Source organism: Osmerus mordax, chromosome 18 (assembly GCF_038355195.1).
Source record: "Osmerus mordax isolate fOsmMor3 chromosome 18, fOsmMor3.pri, whole genome shotgun sequence".
NCBI lineage: Eukaryota > Metazoa > Chordata > Actinopteri > Osmeriformes > Osmeridae > Osmerus > Osmerus mordax.
Window position 1 is genome coordinate 6,904,068 of NC_090067.1, and position 19,764 is coordinate 6,923,831.

Sequence of the window (19,764 nt, forward strand, 5' to 3'; positions counted from 1 at the left end):
ACTTTGAGAGGACATGTGCTTGGACTAGCAGCTGGGTGGAATGCTCAAGACAGGTATCTCCTGATCTTCCGGATGTTGAGGGTGAATCTACACGACCGGGAGACCGCAGCAATGTGGGCCGTGAGCTTGTCATCCATGGTCACCCCGAGGTTCCTGACAGAGGATGAAGGGGTCACCGTCGCCAATCCCAGGGTGATTGAGAGATCGTGGGAGATGGAGGGTTTGGCCGGGATGATGAGGAGTTCTGTTTTGGCGAGGTTCAGCTGGAGGTGGTGCTCGGTCATCCAGGCGGAGATATCTGTGAGGCAGGCCTCGATCCTAGCTGAGATCTCCGGTATATGTGGATAAGAGCGTCATTTAGCGTCTGCTAAATGAGTAAATGTAAATATGTATAATCATTTTACCAATTTTATCAGTGATGGATTTCTTGTCGACCAACCAACTTTGGCCTATGAACGGTTATTTTCATATTTAAGTGTGATTATGTGAATATGCTGCCTTGGCCATATTCAGTTTTAAGGCTATTTTGACTTTTTCTCCATTTTATTTGGTTTCGATCATGTGACTTATTTTTTTATTTCTTCTAGTGCCATATGACCAAAAAAGGTCACGTGACCCAACCTCTGTCATATGATGTAACCGAAGTGTTTAGATCAGGATGTGAATATGGTCACTGTTAACTAGCTAGCAGGCTGGGGTAGTGTTACTTCTTGTAGCTTTATCTGTGTCGATTTTCTGACATTTACAAGACAACAGTAAACCGTAAAGGAACATACCAAACAACATGTTTGCAAGACCGTCTTCTATGCGCGTGAGATGTGGAATCGCTGTTCTTTTTTCCTTTGTGTTAAGTTACTGTGAATGCACAGTAAATGGCCTGGAGGTATGTCAACGAGCAAACTGCATAGCTATCTTTCATTAATTAAAAAAAGATATTGGGTAGAATACCCAAATTACAAGGGTAGCCAACATTGTACGATGTTTTCTGGAATTCCATGGCATTCAAAACCTGTGTTAGGTAATTCCATAAGTAGGCTTTATGTTTTGGTGTCTATAGCAGTCACAATATGTTGTACGGTCATAGGACTTTTCGTAAACATTCTTCCTGTATCGAACTTGCATGAACTGATCTTTTCATGCTGGGTGATGTGCAACGCATTTAAGAGTTTTAAAGAGTCAGTGACATTTTTAACAATGCAAGAAGAAACTTCACCTGAGGAACTTTACTGACACTGGCACTCCTTGCTGATTGCTCTGTCACATGCTGTTTTTTTCAGTCAATTTTCTCCTTTAACAGTCAAGGAAGCCGAAGTCTGTTTCACTGTTTCGATTCACTCACCGCTACCTCAAGCTAACAGTCAGCGTTCTTAGAACGTGGATTTCTTTAATGAACAAATCTCTCTCACTGCCCCCCCCCGTTCCCCATCCCATCCCAACCCCCATTTCTTCCAGATTGACCCTTTGGTTTATGACGAGCAGTTGTTGTGGGTGGCCAGAGGGGCTGGGGAGGTGAACACCTACCGTATCCCCTTGCTCAGCTTCACCCCAAGGGGCAGTCTGCTTGCCTTTGCAGAGGCTAGGAAGGCATCACAAAATGACTTAGGAGCCAAGTTTATTGCCCTGCGTCGCTCAACAGACAGAGGTATGGTACCCACCCTTCAGCATACAGACAGACAGACAGAATATCATTCAGTAAACAACCTTTTTCTCCTAAATATAGAGACACATAAGTCATATACCTCTCCATCTCTCCATCTTCTAGGGGCCACCTGGTCTCCCACCTCGTTCATAGTGGATGACGGTTCTCTGGAGGATGGTCTTAACCTGGGCTCAGTGGTGGCAGATGAGGAGCAGGGCTCCATCATGCTGATCTACTCTATCTGTTTCCACCGCTACCACTGCAGCCCCTCAAGCACCATGATGGTGGAGAGTTTGGATGATGGCCTGAGCTGGAGTCCCCCACGCAACCTCTCTGTCCAGCTGGGGGTGAAGAGCTTCGCCCCCGGGCCTGGTTTCGGCATCCAGGTTGGTGGAAGCCTTATACTCACGTTATAAGGCTTGTCTTCTGGTCAACTCTCAGTGGATGGTTACATTCAGGATTTGTTTTTACAATCATTAAGTTTGGTCCAAACCAAGTGATTGGTTGTGTTTATTACAGTCCTGCAACACCCACAGATACTGGATTCATTCAATTGTACTATCAAACGTTTTAGATGTATGGGTTGCTATCAGGATGTGAAGTTTATTTCAGCAAATATGACAAAAAATGCATCTCAACAACATTACCGACCCTGCCTTTAAGCCCGGCACCTCCTGACAGTGGACTGTGTGCTGAGTCTGTCCATCCTCCTGTCCATGTCCATCCTCACAGAAGCGCTACCCCCCAGCTAAAGGCCGCTTGGTGGTGTGTGGTCACGGCAGCATTGAGGGGGATGGGGTTTTCTGCATCCTGAGTGACGACCATGGACGGAACTGGAACAATGGCGCCGCGCTAAAGAGCATCCCCTACAACCAGCCCAAACAATCCGGAGACTTCAACCCAGACGAGTGCCAGGTTAGACCAGGGAAGGACTGGAGAAACTTTGGGATGATCAGAGTTTCTTATCCACTGTTGTGCCAGTGAGCTAACTCTGGGAATTAATTACATTTTATGAATAATCATTGACTAAGGGACCCATAAAAGTCTATACACAATTTGGTGATTTTGAAACATTTCTGTGGAGGAATTGATGAGTAAAGCTGAGTCTTTGTACCATTATTTACTTTATTTACCAGACTCAGTTTTCCAGCTCAGTCACTCTTTATCCCTCCCTCCATCCCTCTTGCCTGCCTCTTTCCCACCATCTATCCTGCCTCCCTGTCTGTATCCGTAAACCCATCCATCCCTCTTGCCTCCCACCCTCCCTCCCTCCATCCATCCATTCTCCTCAGCCTGTAGAGATGGAGGACGGCAGCATTGTCATCAACGTGCGCAACCAGTACAACTACCACTGCCGGTGCCGTGTGGTGGTGCGCAGCCTGGACGGAGGGGAATCTCTGCCCTTGGAGGAGCTGATTTTTGACTCCACCCTGGTGGACCCTGCGGTGGCAGCGGGGGCTCTGCAGAAGGAGGGCGTGCTCTACTTCACCAATCCTGCCAGCAGCCAACAGAGTAAGGACCAAGGGGGTGGGGGCTCTGTGGATGGGCAAAGTAGTGGTATAACATTGACTGCAGATTAAGAGGGGCCTCCCCTAAATTGGTTTGTCTGCTAAGTCACATGGTTTTAAATGATCATTTGTTTTTTATTTTTCCGTCCCTCCCAATTTGTCTGCCCAGGGGTAAACCTTACCCTCCGCTGGTCTCTGACAAATGGCACGTCTTGGGAGAAGAACGCTGTTCAGATATGGGCCGGGCCAAGTGGCTACTCGTCTATGACATCACTGAGGAGTGACTACCCTGAGGACAGGAAGTACATATTTGTCATATACGAGAAAGGCCACAAGGACTATGACGAGACCATCTCATTTGCCAAGATCCATCTCTATGGAGGACGGTAGAGCCGGACTGGGGCAGGAGTGTCTTAATGTGGGCAGTTGGATCATTCATTTCTTATATTGGCCAATAATGGGCAACATTAGATTTGATATTTTCTCAGGAACTATCTGAATCTGTTTTAATTGACACTATTTACTTAAAATGTCCTGGGTGTGGGAAGTAGGAGAGGCGAAGGAAATGGGGGGCGTGGATGTGGATGTCCAAGGTTTTTAAAGAAAGAAAGAGCCAAGCAAGTTTAAGGCCCAGTTTCACAGACAGGGATAAAGCCTAGTCCTAAAGTAAAAGAAAAAGGTAATGAAGATCTCCATTGAAAACTTTTTTTAGTCTAGGACAAGGGTTAATCCATGTCTAGGAAACTGGGCCTAAAAGTTTAAGTGTATCACAGTCCCATCCCATCCATCCAGGTGAAGGACTGAAGATTACTGTTGGAATGAAGTTGGATCAGTCTGCCTTAATCTAAAAATACCAGTCCTCTTGCTGAAGCTAGAGTGATGTGATACACACGGAGCTGGTGTCAACTTCCTGCCGGCTGTGAATGTGGAAGTGGGAAGGAAGGAGGGAATGACGATGGGGATTGACACATTAGTGTCCCTAAGACCAGAAAGATAGGAATTGTTTGTGTCAGTTCAGCTTTTAGCTCTTATTACATAAACTGTGTAAATTAAATAACACAGAATCAACGCTTTGTTCTGATTGATCTGGCATGCAATAACTCTCCATTTAGAGTGAGTTCACTTACTGCACTTTGATTGAGTTAGTATCAGTTAAATTGCCATATGTTATGGCCCAAAGGTTTTCCCAGATTTTTTCAAATCTGTTTATGTAATGATGTGAAAATCTCAAAATGTTTATGAATTTTTCTGATAAATCAGTGTGTTCCTTAAATATGAGTTTAATAAATGCACACCATTTCAATATTCACTATTTTTATATAGAAATGTATCCCTTCCCACACTTCTTTTGATTATGAAATCAACAATTATGACAAAGGGAGCTATTCATGTATTGTGTCTGAATTTATTTATGGAAATTGTTAATATTTTCTTTAATAACATTCAGAGGGAATGGAAACATTTCTTTTAGTTATAGTTATTTAATGAAGCAGACCACATTAAAAGCATCATATTTGTGACCCAAATGATTTGGTCTGATCAGGTTGTGATCAGTGTATGAATAAACTATGTGTTTACACACGTTTTACTGTTATCTTTACTAATTCAAGTGTCGGTAACTAAATTATAAGTATTGATATGATGCCGCAAACAATGCGTTACATAAAAGAACAGGGCGTGATTTAAAGAGAAACTATTGGGAGAAAAAAAATCTGAATATTTGGGCTGATTGGACGAAAATCGGAATCGGAACTCCTTATGATAATTCTGCTCCGCCTTCTTTGCGTGCCCTCCACCCCCCTCTGCACTGCCGTCGCTAGTAGCCGTTGACGGCTCTTGTAGTGACGGATCAAGCCCTCTGTAATATTTTTCTTTTTCCTTTTTCATTTGTTTTTTGGAAAAAGAAAAGGAGTACAAGTAAGCCGATTTACACACATTAGTCTCCAGCATTCTCTACCTAAATTTACATCATAATTATATCGTAGTTTGGGCTGGCTAGCCGACGAACTAGCAACTCGTAGCTAGTAGTAGCTAACCTGCTAGTAAGGCATTGCTAGTAGTAGCTAACTAGCTCGCTGACCCAGCGTGAGCTGTAGCTAGCCAGAAAGCTAACGTGAGTGCTAAGCTAATATATAATTCTGCGATACAACCTCGAGACAAGTCGGGACGAGACCAGGTTAGTAGCTACCAATATTTTGCATTTTTATGTAACTTTAAGCAAAATGCATAATTTGGCCACGGTTAGAAATCAACATATAGCTAGCTTGGTGGTGAACTAACGTTAGCCTTAACATACGTGTTCTAGTGCACGGTTCGCTAATGTTAGCAAGCAAATTGTATTAATAGTTAGCTGAGCAGTGAACATTAGGGTATGTTTTGGTTAGCTATATATCTAGGCCCACTAAAAGGCATGTTGTTAACATATGAGCTTGGCTTGCATTACATCGAAGCGATAGTTAACGCTAGTATAAGTCGGTGCAAATTGTGAATTTCACATGTCAGACGTTGAGCGTCTTTAGCTACCGTTCAAGCTAAGCTAGCCGGTTTGTTCTAGCTTCGAATTCGGACAGGCCTACCAACCACACCGCCATTTTGTTTTGTTCTTTCCATATAATTCCTTTCTAAATTACACTGTTCTTGTTTATTTTGTTCCACAATTACCAACTGAGTATACACCTGCTCAATCCAAATTAAAATGGCTATATACACAGTGATTCTATAAGAAATGTGTAGCGTCTAATATAATCATTGCATGATATTGGAAACGCATTATGAAACAACGCAGTGAGTCCCCCTCCCAACGTGAATATGGAGGCCGTATTAGCTAGCTAGTTGAGCTAGCCGTCTGATGCCGATACTAAATTGATGAGGGGTAATCACAGTAGTTATATTGTGGCACCGAAACGCGTGTGTGGTATGTTTAACTGATGTAGTGGTACAACACCGGTAACCATAGTGATCTGGTGCTGTGCAATGTTTACTGTATGGCCATGAAGTTCTCTTGTAGCAAGCTAGCCACAAGGCCCTAATGATGGTGTATTGTACTGATGGCTTGTTACTAGCTGTCCTTGTTAATCCCTAAACAACACGTAGCGTAGCTGCTGTAGTTGGCCAGCCACGCCACGGCCTAATTATTTAATCTCTTATGATATTGAGAACTGCTACTGGTCAGTTAATGTAGGAAATAGTGATTCGAATTCAATTTGTTCTGTCTGACATTTTATATAATTACCTATCTTACGTCTTCTCTACTGTGGTTCCAAATTATGTCTTGTTCTTTTGTTGCTTAGACAGGTTAGACAAGGTTTAAAGCTACCAAACATTGCGGATGTCTCTACCAAATGGTATAGGCTACCACATGTAAACAGGCCTGATATCATTGTTGATGGAGATAATGACTTGACATTCGTCTCAATACTTAACTGCCATATTTTTGGGACAGCAGTAAGAATGAATTTTGCCAAATAGATTTGTATTGATTCAACTCCTGGGAGAGATGGATAGATAGATAGATACAGAAGTACTTCCTTCATCCGGTTGGGAACATTGTGTGTTACCCATTGTCATGCTAGCGAAAGTTGATCATAATGAAAATGACTAATTGATCACAAACTGAATTACGAAGAGAAGGTATTAAAATGTGTGTATGGAGGGAGGGGGAGGGGGGGGTCGTCATCTCTTGTAATAGCAGTCGACAGGGTTTTGCTAAACAGTGCAGCGGACCTTAAGGCCAGCCAAATCTTTATGAATTGGACAGATGTCAGTGGATTTTATTGGTGAGCAGTAAAACAAGATCCACACTGGTGTTGCCATGGTGGCACTCCCTTTCAAGGCATACATGGAGGAATATCATTTATAATGTATCTCCATGGCAACCGTGGTTCTTTGCCTTTTCTATAAGTACAGAATTTCCTGCTGGAAGTGCTGGCTGGGGTTAGGATCTCTGATGTAGACCTAGCAGCAGCCATGCATCCAGTCAGAGGACTGGGCCTCCTCCAGGGGCATCAGATTTAGAGCAAAGTCAACTTGCACTAACGTACACTGTTGGGTGCTGCACAGCAAATGCAAAGTTACAGGCTGGAAGAGCGAGAATCCTGTCGCTGTGTAGAACCCTTTGTCAACTCAACACCACTATTTAGTTGCCTCTCACTTTCACCGTACGTCTGGTGTCTAATGTCTCTTTCTCTCACTACTTCTTCTCGGTCTCCTCAGTCTCAGGGCTCACCATACTCAATGAGCGGACAGCGCAATGTCAGAGCGCTCTGGGCAAACTGCAAAGGGGAAGGATGGCAAAACCAAGTATGCATCTCTCAACCTGTTTGAAACCTACAAAGGAAAGAGCCTTGAAGCACAAAAGCCTGTTGGTGAGTATCTGTTGTAGTTTGGAGGGAACTGGAATGATGAAGCTCATTGCCATTTCATTGGTTTTGGAGGTTTTTCTCAGTATTTGTCTCAATGATTTGAATGTGTGTCGTATTTGCAGACATGGTATCGAATAAAGACAGTAGATTCTAACTCTGTATTTTTAAAGGGTTCCATTCCATAGGCCATAGTTGAAGTAGATGAGTTAAGGTTATGTCATACTAGCTAGTAACATGGATAACCTCAATTGTACTGAACAACCACATTGGTTGGTAGATTTTGCATTGCTCTGATTATCTTTATTTCCCCCCGCAAGATTAATGCACATAAAGGATACGCGTCAGTACATTTGAGTTTGCAGACCTAGGCTCAAATGACAGAGAGCCATAGAGGCCATAGGCTTATATCAAGAGTGGACAACACAAAGGCTGGCTGGCTAGTTGGCCCTGGCCTCGGTGTGACACAGAGGTCTGCTTGTAATAGCAGTTTGACTGGCGCAAGATCTCACCCCCCCATGTTTAATTCAGCAGCTCCCCACCATGTCTAAGCAGCAGCCCCTGTTTCCAAACTGCACCCAACCCACACAGACACACACAGCAGGAGCACCCAACTCTTGTGTGGTTTAGGTCTCTCAGACCATAGGAACAAATGAGGGATTGATATTCAACACAGATAGGCCTACCCTGTTCAGACCGCCACCCAAACACTGGAGACTCTACCCTATGAGTCAAGCAGCATCCTCCCATCAGAGTAGAGCAATACATTTACTCACAGCGTTATTTTAGTCTGGGAAACCTCTCAGATACGTATTCAAAGGAAACGGTGGATATGAGGGTGTCTTTGGGCTATTCTCTTCCAATTGTATGGAGTTGTTGAAGCATCTCATTGTGTAGGGTAGCAGCCTGTTAGCGAGCACTGCTGTGGCTGGCATGCCCCTCCTCTCTGTTCTGTCCCCCCCCCCCCCCCCCCCCCCCCAGGGTGTCAAGTTACACTGGGCTCCCTGCTAATGACTTCCCCTCCGGTCTCTTTCTCTACCCAACCCCCTGCTTTCCCCCCGCTCTCTATCTCTCTCCTCCTTCCTTTTCTATCTCGGTCTCTCCCTTTATCTCTGTGGTGTCTCTGCCCTCCCTTTTCTACCCCTTCCTTGCTCTCCACACCAGTTCCCCCCCGCCATGGCCTGCAGTCTCTTGGTAAAGTTGCCTCCGCGCGGCGCATGCCCCCCCCTGCCAACCTGCCCAGTCTGAAGGCGGAGAACAAAGGCAACGACCCCAACGTCTCCCTCGTTCCCAGAGACGGCACAGGATGGGCAAGCAAGCAGGAACCAGCAGACCCAAAGAGGTGAGGTCCCGCACTGCCCCCCGACAAACAGCACCGCATTCTCCAGTCAGCTAAAAATGTCTTCGCGAAGCAATGCGTCTTATGTACAGAAGCCTCCGTTTTAATGTAAAATGTGTCGTGCGCCACTCGAGAACAATCCCGCCTTCCAGATGTCCTGTTCGTCGGAGATGTGGCAGCTAAGGTGTGATAGAGAGAAGGAACACGTTTCAGCTCAGTAATTAGCCATGGTGTCAGAATGACTCCGGCCCATCTGTTGTGGTCCTCTCTCTCATGATCACTCTCTCTCTCCTGATTTCACTGTCTCTCCTGATCACTCTCTCCTGATGTCACTCTCTCCTGATGTCACTCTCTCCTGATGTCACTCTCTCCTGATGTCACTCTCTCCTGATGTCACTCTCTCCTGATGTCACTCTCTCTCTCGATCACTCTCTCTCTCCTGATCACTCTCTCTCTCCTGATCACTCTCTCTCTCCTGATCACTCTCTCTCTCCTGATCACTCTCTCTCTCCTGATCACTCTCTCTCTCCTGATCACTCTCTCTCTCCTGATCACTCTCTCTCTCCTGATCACTCTCTCTCTCCTGATCACTCTCTCTCCTGATCACCATCTCTCTCTCTCTCTTCAGTACCGATGTATTGTCAGCACCGCAGCCGGAGTCGCAGCAGCCTGTGGTTTCACAGACGCCTGCAGAACCGACTCGTCCGAGAACCCCCCCAGCTCCAGAGGTATCGACGATGTACACGCACACAGACACTCTTACCGCAGGCGCATCTATTTCAACTTGTATAGATGGCGGAGCTATGTACCACAATCCTCCACATCCTATCCCGTATGATGGTTTTCTCCTTGTCGTTCTGTGTGTCCCTCTCAGGCGCCGGCCCCGGCTTCAGCCCAGGCCGCAGGGGCAAGGTCCTGGCCTCAGGCCAATGTTACACTTGGAGCACAAGGAGATGGTGAGTGGTGTCTCTCTTCCTTCCCTCCTGTCTCTCTCTGTGGCCATGTCTTCACAGCAGAGGGACCTGCCACATTGGCGTCTGGCGATAGCAGACCGTAAACCAGACCTGCACATGGCCCCCCGCTAACCACCTCCCCCTGTTCCCCGGGCTCAGGTGGAAAGGGATCAAACCAACAGTCGCCATTCTCTCGCGAGGAATTTCCCACCCTGCAGGCGGCTGGCGACCAGGACAGGGTTGGCAGAGAACAGGGCACTGCAGATCAGTGGTATGGGCCCGGACCAAGCCTCCGCCCCCCGAGTGAGTAATAACCCTCATCGTCATCCCATTCCGAATGTAGACCTAGGATACATTAATCAGGGCATCCTTGGCAAACAAGCCAGAAAGGGCTTTTGTGTCTTTTGTTGTCACACAGCACAGACCTCACATGGTTACTGACCTCTGTCTTCCTCTTTCGTTACTCCCATCTCCCCCCCCCTCTCCTCAGACGTTACAAGCTGGCGGGACGGTGGGGGCCGCGCCCTGGCGCCCGCCCTGGCGGGGGAGGGGGTAGCGGAGGGTGGTGCTGGAGGGGCCTTGGTGATGGAGGGGGCGGCGGTCGGAGGGGTTGGCCAGGTTCCGCCTTCTCTCCAGCAGCAGCAGAATCCCTCGTCCCACGTGCCACCTAGGAACCCGCCCGCGGGCAGCCCCTCCCTGCCCCTCCCTCAGCCGGCGGTGGGTCCCGGCTTCCCTGCCTACCGAGGGATCATGCCCCCCTTCGTAAGTCTGTCCGCCCCGCTTTTACCCGCGCTCCACGTCAGCTCGTACTTCTGTTCTCACACGTCGACTAGAGTTTGAGCAAGCCACCTGTAATGCACTGTGAAGCTTTTCATATCTGGAGGCGTTGGCTCGAAAGGAAACATCTGAGTCATCTTAGTATGAGAAAAGTCCTACACTGTAATACTGCACCACATCTGTATATGATACCATACCACATATTGTTGCACAGATGGTGTTTGACTCTTTTTGATATATATATATATTTTTTTTTTTTAAGCAATGGGTTAGGGTCAGTCAATGTTTTTTGTAAAGTAATTCCTCTGTGAGAGGAGAGAACAGCAGCGTTGCTGGGTGACAGGCCTGTCTGCTTCAGCCTTTCACTCACTGCTCTGCTCTCTGCCTTCACATCTACACAGCCTTACCCTGACTGTTCCTGAGCTTGTTGCTATCTAAACCTGTGTTCCTTTCTCCCTTTCTCAGATGTACCCTCCCTACCTGCCCTTCCCGCCTCCCTACGGCCCCCAGGGGCCCTACAGGTTCCCCCCACCGGGAGAGGCAGCCCCCAGGTGAACAGAGCCCCCCCTTTTTACACTCACACATTTATATATTTGTAAAATAAATGACACCAGGTGAAGGCTTTTAACTGAACACACAGAGCCATTATGTAGAACACAGCCTAACTTGCCATATTTGCCATCCTCCTGTCTCCCCGCTCCCCTTACCCCTCCAGGTTCGCTCGTTCCCAGGGCGGCCCAGACGGGAGGCCCCAGGGTGGGCCACGTGGTGGGGGAGAGGTGGTGAAGCGTCCCTCCATCCTGAAGCAGGATGACCTGAAGGAGCTGGACGAGCTGGACCATGATGGAGACGAGGGCTGGGCAGGTGGGTGACCTCCTGGGATACCTCCTGGGATCTGGGCTTTAGCTCAACTGTTGTTGCACGTGATGAGCTCCATCAGTCAACGTTGATGAGTCCAAAAGTTGAAATGGCCTTCACTTTATGGTTCTATATCATATAAGGGAAAGCTAAACAGATGCCAAAAAAGCTACAGCTTACATATAGAAACCCTCCTATCCTATTGTATTTGAGATACTGTCAGAAAACCCCATCTATTTTCGATGAGAGGGAGGTTGATTAAAGTTGATCTGTTAATCGTACTGGTGCTGTTTTAGTGCTGCTGCGCCTGAATGATTCAGTAGATGATGGATGTAGAGGAGAGTGAGAGTGATGTTTGCCAACAAGCGCCTCCTGTATGCAGCCTAGCTCTCAGATTTCCTGCTGCCAAGCCAAAGAGCTTCCACTGCATCGTCTACATGCAGCTCTGGGGGAGGGGGGGAGGGGACAAGGATCAGGTTTGTTACAGTGGGGAGGGGGGGGGGGAGAGAGAGATGAAGAGCATGCATTGTTTAATGTCCTCCTGGTGCCGCTCGCGTTGCGTGAGCGTGTCGCCATGGTACGATGGCACGTTGTGCTCGCTTGTGGCGTAACGTGCCCCAACTCTCGCCCCGTCCACAGGAGCTCACGAGGAGATCGACTACTCGGCCAAGCTGAAGTTCAGCGACGACGAAGGGGAGGACGAGGGGGACGAGGAGAGGAGCGAGAGCAAGAACGGAGCGCGGTAAGGAGGCGCCGTCGGGTCAGAGGCATGTTGGGATGTGTGCTTGTGGAGAATGACTATCTAGTAATGGCTGTTATATTGACACGTGCCCCTCCCTCCTCCTCCTTGCTGTCCCCGCCCACAGGGACCACCAGAGGCCCCAGGACGGCCCTCCTCCAGGCACCCGCTCGCGAGCCTCCGACAGCGGGGGCGACAGTCGCCGCACCCCTCCCACCACCGACGGCCCCCCGCCCCCCTCCAGCAAGCCAGGCTGGGCCGAGGAGGGGGGCAGCGGCTGGGGGGGCCAGGGAGGTGCCCCCACCTCCTACCAGGTACACCTCTCCACTGACACAGGGCCTTTTTTGAGAGGCAGCTTAAACGCGCTCAGGAAAGATGGAACACTCGATAGGGTAAAAACAAAACAAACAACAAACAAAAAAAACCCAGGTCAGGGTGAGGAGAGGAGAAGCGGGGTAGTAATGAGGTATGTGTGGTGTGGAAACTGCATATTTAGCCTGGCTAACTGCTGTGTGCCTGCCTGTATACAGGGACGTAGGCTTGGGCTGGGTGGTCCCCGGGAGCAGCCCTCCCCCCCACCAGGGCCTCTCCTCGGACAGGGGCCCTACTCCTACTACCGACAGGTATCTGGGGGCTAGGGCCTGGTAGACATGCACCCATCCATACGGTGTTCATTCGTGATGCATTCCTCCCATGACATGACGTCCGTTGCTTTACGTTTCTCGTTGCCCACTTGCTGTTGTCTCAGTCGTCGTCACACAAAGAGAGGGATTGATGCTAGTGCAGCTCGGTGTTTCCGTTTTGCCTTTCCTGACGTGTGTGTGTGTGTGTGTGTCTCAGGACCGCCCTCATAACCAGGCTGGCCCAGTTGCAGGCTCCGGCCCTGCCGCCCTGCCCGCAGGGAAGTCCGCCCCTCCCCAGCAACAAGCCCCGCCCCAGGCCGGAGGCCCCACCCCTCCCCCCCAGGCAGGCCTGCTGGCCCCGCCCCCGGGCGAGGACGAGGACGAGACGTGGCGCCAGAGGAGGAAGCAGTCCTCCACGGAGATCTCCGCCGCCGTGGAGCGAGCCCGCCGCCGCCGGGAGGAGGAGGAGCGCCGGATGGAGGAGGAGAGGCGCGCGGCGTGTGCCGAGAAACTCAAGAGGCTGGACGAGAAGCAGCACCTGGGGGGCGGCAGCAAGCCCCCCAGCCTGGACGGCAGCTCCACCGCAGCCACGGCGGGCAGCCCCAGCCCCTCCCTGTCGGCCTCCGCCTCCTCCCCCAACATCAGCCAGCCCCCGTCCCCCTGCGTGGACCCAGAGGAGCCCCTCTTGCTGTCCGTTCAGCCAGGAGCAGGGCCCGGCGGGGATAGGCAGAGGGCGAACAGCAACAGCAGCTATGACTCCAACACTGGTGAGCCCTGACAGAGTGCACCCCCGTGACTGACCTCATACCCTCCGCATTGACCATGTGATCTCTTGTTTGACAACCCCTTGTATTTTGAGCGTTGCTGTTAATGACCATTGTCCTGCGCCGCCTTTTCCAGACACCCAGCCTTGTCCCCAGCCCCCAGTGCCCCAGCAACAGCAGCCCCTGTTGGAGGCCCCTATCGCTGGGGAGTGCAAGGAAGAAGCCCCGGGTGGCACTCACCCACGTAGCGGAGGAGGAGGAGCAGGGGGAGGAGACCCAGTGAAGGTGGAGAGTATTGGTGGAGGAGCTGGTCGCCAAGCCAGCGGGCTTCCTGCCCAGGGATACTCCAAGTACCAGAAGTCCTTGCCCCCTCGCTTCCAGAGGCAGCAGCAGGTGAGGAGGATGTTCTCATTCCATCTGGATTCCTTAGCAGTTCAGCTGTCTTCTTCTGGTCATTTCACACCCACCCCCTTTACCTTCATTGGCTTTACTGAGTCATTGTGAGCACAGCTTGGTGGGTTTTTCAGATGTCTAAGCAGTCCTTGTTTGGGATATTTTCCCCACTCATTGACTGTGTTGTCGTTCTTCAGAGCCTCCTGGCGTTCATACTCTGTCCCAGACTGGAATGGCTTCATGCTCTGATCAATAACGACAAATCAATGTTTTACCAGAACAGTCCCCACACAACCGCACTGCATTGCAGGCTTTGTGGTATTTGTGTGATTCAAAATAGTCAAAGATGAGTCAAATGTATTTATACAGTTCCACACTCAATCAAAGGAATCATGTCATATTTTAGCAGACACCTATAGCCATATGCATCTAGAGCAGATGTATTTCTAGGTCCAGTCCATCAGTCCGCCCAGTGTTTGTGTGCCATCAGCTTCCTGAGCCTCGTGTAGTAGTCTTATTTATTCACCATACATTGATCAGCTAGCTACCTTAATGGAGAGATAATTTTTTGTTCCCCACACCTGGCAACTGAGAAGCAGCCGCTGTACGACGTAGCTCAGAACATAACCTCCGAGAGACTGTGGAAGCATACAGCTGCTGCTTCATATGCACTGTTTGTACGTTACTTTGGAAAGAAGCGTCTGCTAAATGAATAATAATGTGATGTGTGTGTGATGTGCGTGCAGGAGCAGCTCCTGAAGCAGCAGCAGCAGTGGCAGCAGCAGCAGCACAGCCAGGTGAGCCAGCAGGGCCCGCTGCCTCCCCAGCCCCCGGCCCCCCAGGGGCCCTCCCCAGGCTCCACGCCCCAGCCCTGCCCCAAGCAGTCCCCCCTCTACCAGCCAGGCTCCATGGGGCGCCCCCCACCGCTGGCCATGAACTTTGACCCCCGCTGGATGATGATGCCCTACATGGACCCCCGTATGATGCAGGGCCGCCCCCCACCCATGGACTACTACTCCACTAACATGCACCCCTCAGGTGGGTCTACTGGGGTCATCTCTGTGGCCAGCTTACACCACCAGGAAGCGCGTTAAATAGGCCTTACTGATGACAAGACAATTGGTGACAGTGTGTACCTGTTTTCCTAGCATTGTAACCTGTTTCTGCGTTGCAGGTATGATGGGGCGGGAGAGGTCTGATTCAGGGGGCTCTGGTTCAGATCCCTTCGACAGGCAGCAGCACCCTGGACACCCGCACCGCGGGACTCCCCCCATAGACCCGAAGCTGGCCTGGGGCCCAGAGGTGTTCCCTGGGGGTGTGGAGGGTCGTGGACTCGGCTCCCCCCTCAGGCAGAAGCAGGAGGATGAGGATATGAGCAAGGGGCCCAGGTATGGATATATCATGTGTCATTCTGTAAATATATATATTCATTTTTTTCAGTCCAATATAATCTTTTTGATATGGTTTTATAATTAGCATCCACATCACGGTTTCCCTCCAACTCCCTCCCGTTCCCCTTACTAGGAGTGACACCCCTCCAGTGCGCATGCGAGAAGGAGGCCCAGGGCCCATCCAGCAGCCCAGCTCAGCCTCCGGCTCCTCCAACCAGACCCCACCCCCGGTGGGCAACCAGGTGGGCGGGCAGGGTGGCAGCCACCACCCCCATCCCCACCAGTCCTTCATGGGTGGCCGGGGCAACTACAGCAACTTTCCTGACAGTGGCACCCGGATGCCCCCCCACCAGCAGCAAAGAGGCAGTGGGGGGGGCTTCAGCCACCAGGACGAGGGCCCCCCTAGGGGAGGAGGCCAGCAGGGCCAGATCTGGGGCACCCCCCACTACGACCGCAACGGGCGCGCCGACCTCTCCCCCCTGGAGAGCAGCTCCCACCTTCACCACCACCACGGCCACCACCCCCACAACCCCTCCCACTTCCACCTCCAAACACACAAGCCCGAGAACGGCCGCGAGCCCAAGAAGGGGGACCCCTCCCCCCCGCTTCACCAGCCGTCCCTGTCCTCCTCCTGCTCCTCCTCCTCCTCCTCTTCATCCTCGGCCAGGGAGGATGGCAGCGGCAAGGCGGCCCTGCATCACCTGCCCACCCAGAGGGAGCACGAGACTCACGGCGGAAGTGGAGGCGGCGTGAAGCAGGACAAAACCACCCCCGGGCACGCTCACTCGTCCTCCCAGTCGTCCGCTCCACCCCCCTCCCAGCACCCGCTCCACCCCCAGGCCCAGCCCCAGCAGCAGGGCTCCCAGCAGCAGCAGCACCACCACCCCAAGCCCAGAGAGGGCCTGAGAGGACGGGAGCAGAAGACTGAGACCCAGTGGGGGCCGAGGCCCGGCTCCAGCAACACACCCGGGGCCTCATCTCACAGCAGGAGGGCCAACGCCGCAGTGGGTGGGAGCGCACGAGGGGAGGATTCAGCCAATCCCTCGTCCGACCACAAACCTTCCAGCCAGTCAGGGGGCAGCAATGCCAACAAGAGGGCGGGGCCCATTAAGAGGCCCGTACTGAAGGAGATGAAGAGGGAGGGCGGAGAGGGCGAAGGAGGAGAGAAGCCCAACGCGGGGGGATCCGGGAAGGACAAAGAGCCGGACAGCAGCCAGCCACCGTCGGCTAAGCAAGACGCCTCCTCTGGCCCACAATCCTCTGCTCTGTCTGGTAAAGACGACGCGGCGCAGACCGCCAAGCCACGCAACGGCGGGAAGGACCGGCCCGCAGGAGGCGGAGGTCCAGGAAGAGGGCCCAAAGACGGGGACAACCCTGCCCCCTCCTCTGGGTACTCTGGCCCCCCCTCCAGGAGGGAGAGGGAGCGTTCCTTCGAGAGTGGCGGGGCGGCGTCCTACTCCGCCAGGGGCAGCCGAGCCAGCCGGGGACGCGGGGGCGAGTTTTACGGCCGTGGGCGAGGTTACCGCGGGACGTACGCGGCCGGCGCGCCCAGCGGGAGCATCAGCGCCCGAGGCAGGGGCGGCGGCGGCGGCCGTAGCAGCCGGGACTACCGGCCCTCCGTGGGTACCGGCTACCACCAGGAGTTCAAAGGTGAGACTTCGGGGGGGCGGCACGGCCAGGAGAGGTCGCAGCCCAACCCGGCGCGCGCCAGGAACCGCAGCGAGACGCGCAGCGAGGGCTCCGAGTACGAAGAGATCCCCAAAAGGAGGAGGCAGAGGGGCTCGGAGACGGGCAGCGAGAGTGCAGCCAGCGACCTCGCCCAGTCTGACAAGGAGGACCGCAAGCCCAGCACCAAGAACGGCTCCGACGGTATCCCCGGTGGCGGCGGCTCCTCCGGCCCAGCCAGAGGCTCCCAGGCCAGGGTGTTCACCCCCAGGGGAGTGCCCTCCAGGAGGGGCCGGGGCGGAGGTGGTGGAGGAGGAGGGATCTATAGGAGCGGGGGAGGGGGAGGTGGTATGGCCGGCGCTCACAGGTCAGGGTCAGGCTCCGCCTCCCAGGGCTGGTCCTCGAAGCCGTCGGCCTCTGTGCGAAAGCAGCAGGCACCATCTCAGTCGTCCGCCCCCAAGGAGCCGGGCCGAGGGAGTAGCGGGGACAAGAAGGAGAAGGCAGCTGATGGTAGCCAGGCCCAGAGCCAGGGAGCCAACCCTCCACAGTCCCAGTCCGCCCCTGCTGCCACTGCTCCAGCCCCACAGGGCTCCGCTGAGAACGGGGGCATTGGGACCCAGCAGTCCTCAACCAACTCCACCTCTACTTCCAGCGGCCCCCTTCCGCTTCCTCTGTCGGGCTCAGAGGGGCGTGGGTTTCCTCCCAGGGGCTTTGAGCGCCCGCCTCGTCGCCGGCGCCACGGCCGCTCCCAGCATCAGCAGGATAAGCCGCCGCGCTTCCGCCGGCTGAAGGAACGAGAGAACGCCGCTCGCATCAACGGGGGCGTTGGGGTCATTGGTGGAGGGAGACCCTCCTCACCTTCCCAGAATTCTGTTCAGGATACAGACTGTGTCCCCAACACAGCTCCCACAACTGGGAACGCCCAGAACGCTAACCACAACGCCACAACGACTACAAACAACAACAGCGCCAGTGGCCATCTTGGCAGTGCTAATGTGAATTTGAACAGCCATCACCACCATCACTACAACCAGGGCAATGCTGGACAGTCTCAATCTCAGCACCACCACAACCATAATCCTGTAGGGGGCGCCAAATCCCCGGACTTCTCCAACCATAACTCGGACCAGGCCAACGAAGAGTGGGAGACGGCCTCGGAGAGCAGCGACTTCACCGAGTTCCGAGAGAGAGAGGCAGGAGGAGGGAAGTCGTACTCTTCTCACCATCACCACCACCCGACAGGCAGAGGAGGGGGAGGGGGCGTTGGCGAACGAGAGATGACGGCGAAGGAGTCTGCGGCGAACAAGAGAAGCTTCTCTAGCCAGCGCCCCGGGATGGAGCGTCAGAACCGCAGGGTGAACACAGGAGGAGGAGGAGGAGGTGGAGGAGGAGGAGGAGGAGGTGGTGGTGGTGGAGGAAGGGGTCCGCGAGGCCCGCCTGGTGGGGGCGGAGGAGGAGGAGCAGGCAACGGAGGAGGCAACCGGGGAGAGAGGCGTGGCAACTGGCCTTCCCCCAAGAACAGGAAGTGATGGAAGATCTGGAAACATTTAGCATCCAACCCAACCCCCAACTTCTTTTAACGTTTTCTTTATCATCTTTCATCTCTTATCTCATACCCTCCTAACCATTAGCACGTTATTGTACGACACCTAGTGAGGGAGACAGTGTACACATTCACGTTAGCCCCCCCACTCCCCCCCTCCTATCTGCTGTCTACCGTCCGTTTATGTAAACCCTTTCTTTGCTCCGTTAGCCTCCTCCATTCAGTCACCCCCACCCCCTACATCTCACTCCTAGATTCTGCAGGCACCAGGGTTTCTTTGAACCTTTTTTCGGGACTGACAGCATTTGAGAACACGTACGCATTTACATCTACAAGCACAAAATGACGTAGACATCCACCAGTCAACGTTTTTGCAGACAGTGTGACATGAAAATTTGTTGGTTGAATTGGCAAACTAAGAGATGGCAGATTTTTATATTTGTGTGTGTGTGTGTGTGTACCACGCTTTGGGCTGGGGTGGTATCAGGTGGGCTGTTCTGCAGCAGCTTGCTCCTGTGGCTGGTTAGGAGTGCAGGTTCTTTCAATGAGAACAATTGTACCATACTATATATTTTTCTTTATCTTTTCTTGCAGTTTTTTTTTCTTTTTTTTCTCATTTGTCTGTTTTGGTTCAGCCTCCTTCCCTTATAAAAAAGTTAGGGGTGTGTATTTTTTTTTCTTCTGCAACGCAGGTCATTAAAATCCCTTTTTATACAATCTCCCCACCTCCCTCTGAGTTTTTTGCTCCTGACAAGAAGTACATCTGATTACTGTGACAAGATCCTTTTGAAGTACTACTGCTCACTCACACTCATCAATCTCATCTCTATCAATGTCTTTGCTGCTTGTTCAGAAATAGTGTGATTCTTATTTTCCATTTTGTTGACTAGACTTCCTCTGCTAAGTCTTTTGGTTGCGTTGGGTCCTGTTATACAAAGTCTCTCTTAGCCTCATCGTAGCATCCTCTCAACCTGCAGCAGGATCCTCACACTGCAAATGGAGAGGTTCTTTCCCCTGAAAGACATGTTTTCCCTCTTGTTCACTTTCAAGTTTGTTGTTTACCCTTATCAAGACTGAATTGATAGCTTGAATGCTTTATTTTAGAAACCATTGCCTCTTTTGACTACCATTTCAAAGTTTTTTTTCCCCCCACCAATTGAAGCAAAATAAGTTTGACATGATGTCATGGCGAAAGAAGTAAATACAAAAGGTTT

The 19,764-nt window shown here is 51.8% G+C and overlaps 2 protein-coding genes across 3 annotated transcripts; both read left to right on the plus strand.

Annotated features, from left to right (window-relative positions):
• The first annotated feature begins 659 nt into the window (after positions 1–659).
• On the plus strand, positions 660–4,724 carry neu1 (neuraminidase 1). Its single transcript, XM_067255877.1, has 6 exons — positions 660–883; positions 1,453–1,642; positions 1,763–2,025; positions 2,372–2,554; positions 2,932–3,151; positions 3,317–4,724. Exons 1-6 carry the CDS (start codon positions 785–787, stop codon positions 3,535–3,537), a joined length of 1,176 nt encoding a protein of 391 aa, XP_067111978.1. The 5' UTR covers positions 660–784; the 3' UTR covers positions 3,538–4,724.
• A 259-nt stretch (positions 4,725–4,983) lies between these two features.
• Positions 4,984–19,269, plus strand: prrc2a (proline-rich coiled-coil 2A). Of its 2 annotated transcripts, XM_067255444.1 has the most exons (17): positions 4,984–5,323; positions 7,360–7,511; positions 8,670–8,847; positions 9,473–9,572; positions 9,719–9,800; positions 9,957–10,100; positions 10,288–10,559; positions 11,040–11,125; positions 11,290–11,438; positions 12,072–12,174; positions 12,299–12,485; positions 12,702–12,794; positions 13,012–13,561; positions 13,695–13,951; positions 14,698–14,989; positions 15,126–15,339; positions 15,476–19,269. In XM_067255444.1, exons 2-17 carry the CDS (start codon positions 7,397–7,399, stop codon positions 18,534–18,536), a joined length of 5,883 nt encoding a protein of 1,960 aa, XP_067111545.1. In that variant the 5' UTR covers positions 4,984–5,323; positions 7,360–7,396; the 3' UTR covers positions 18,537–19,269. The 2 variants fall into 2 exon arrangements, with proteins under 2 accessions (XP_067111545.1, XP_067111546.1); XM_067255445.1 differs by lacking the exon at positions 12,702–12,794.
• Positions 19,270–19,764: the final 495 nt, after the last annotated feature.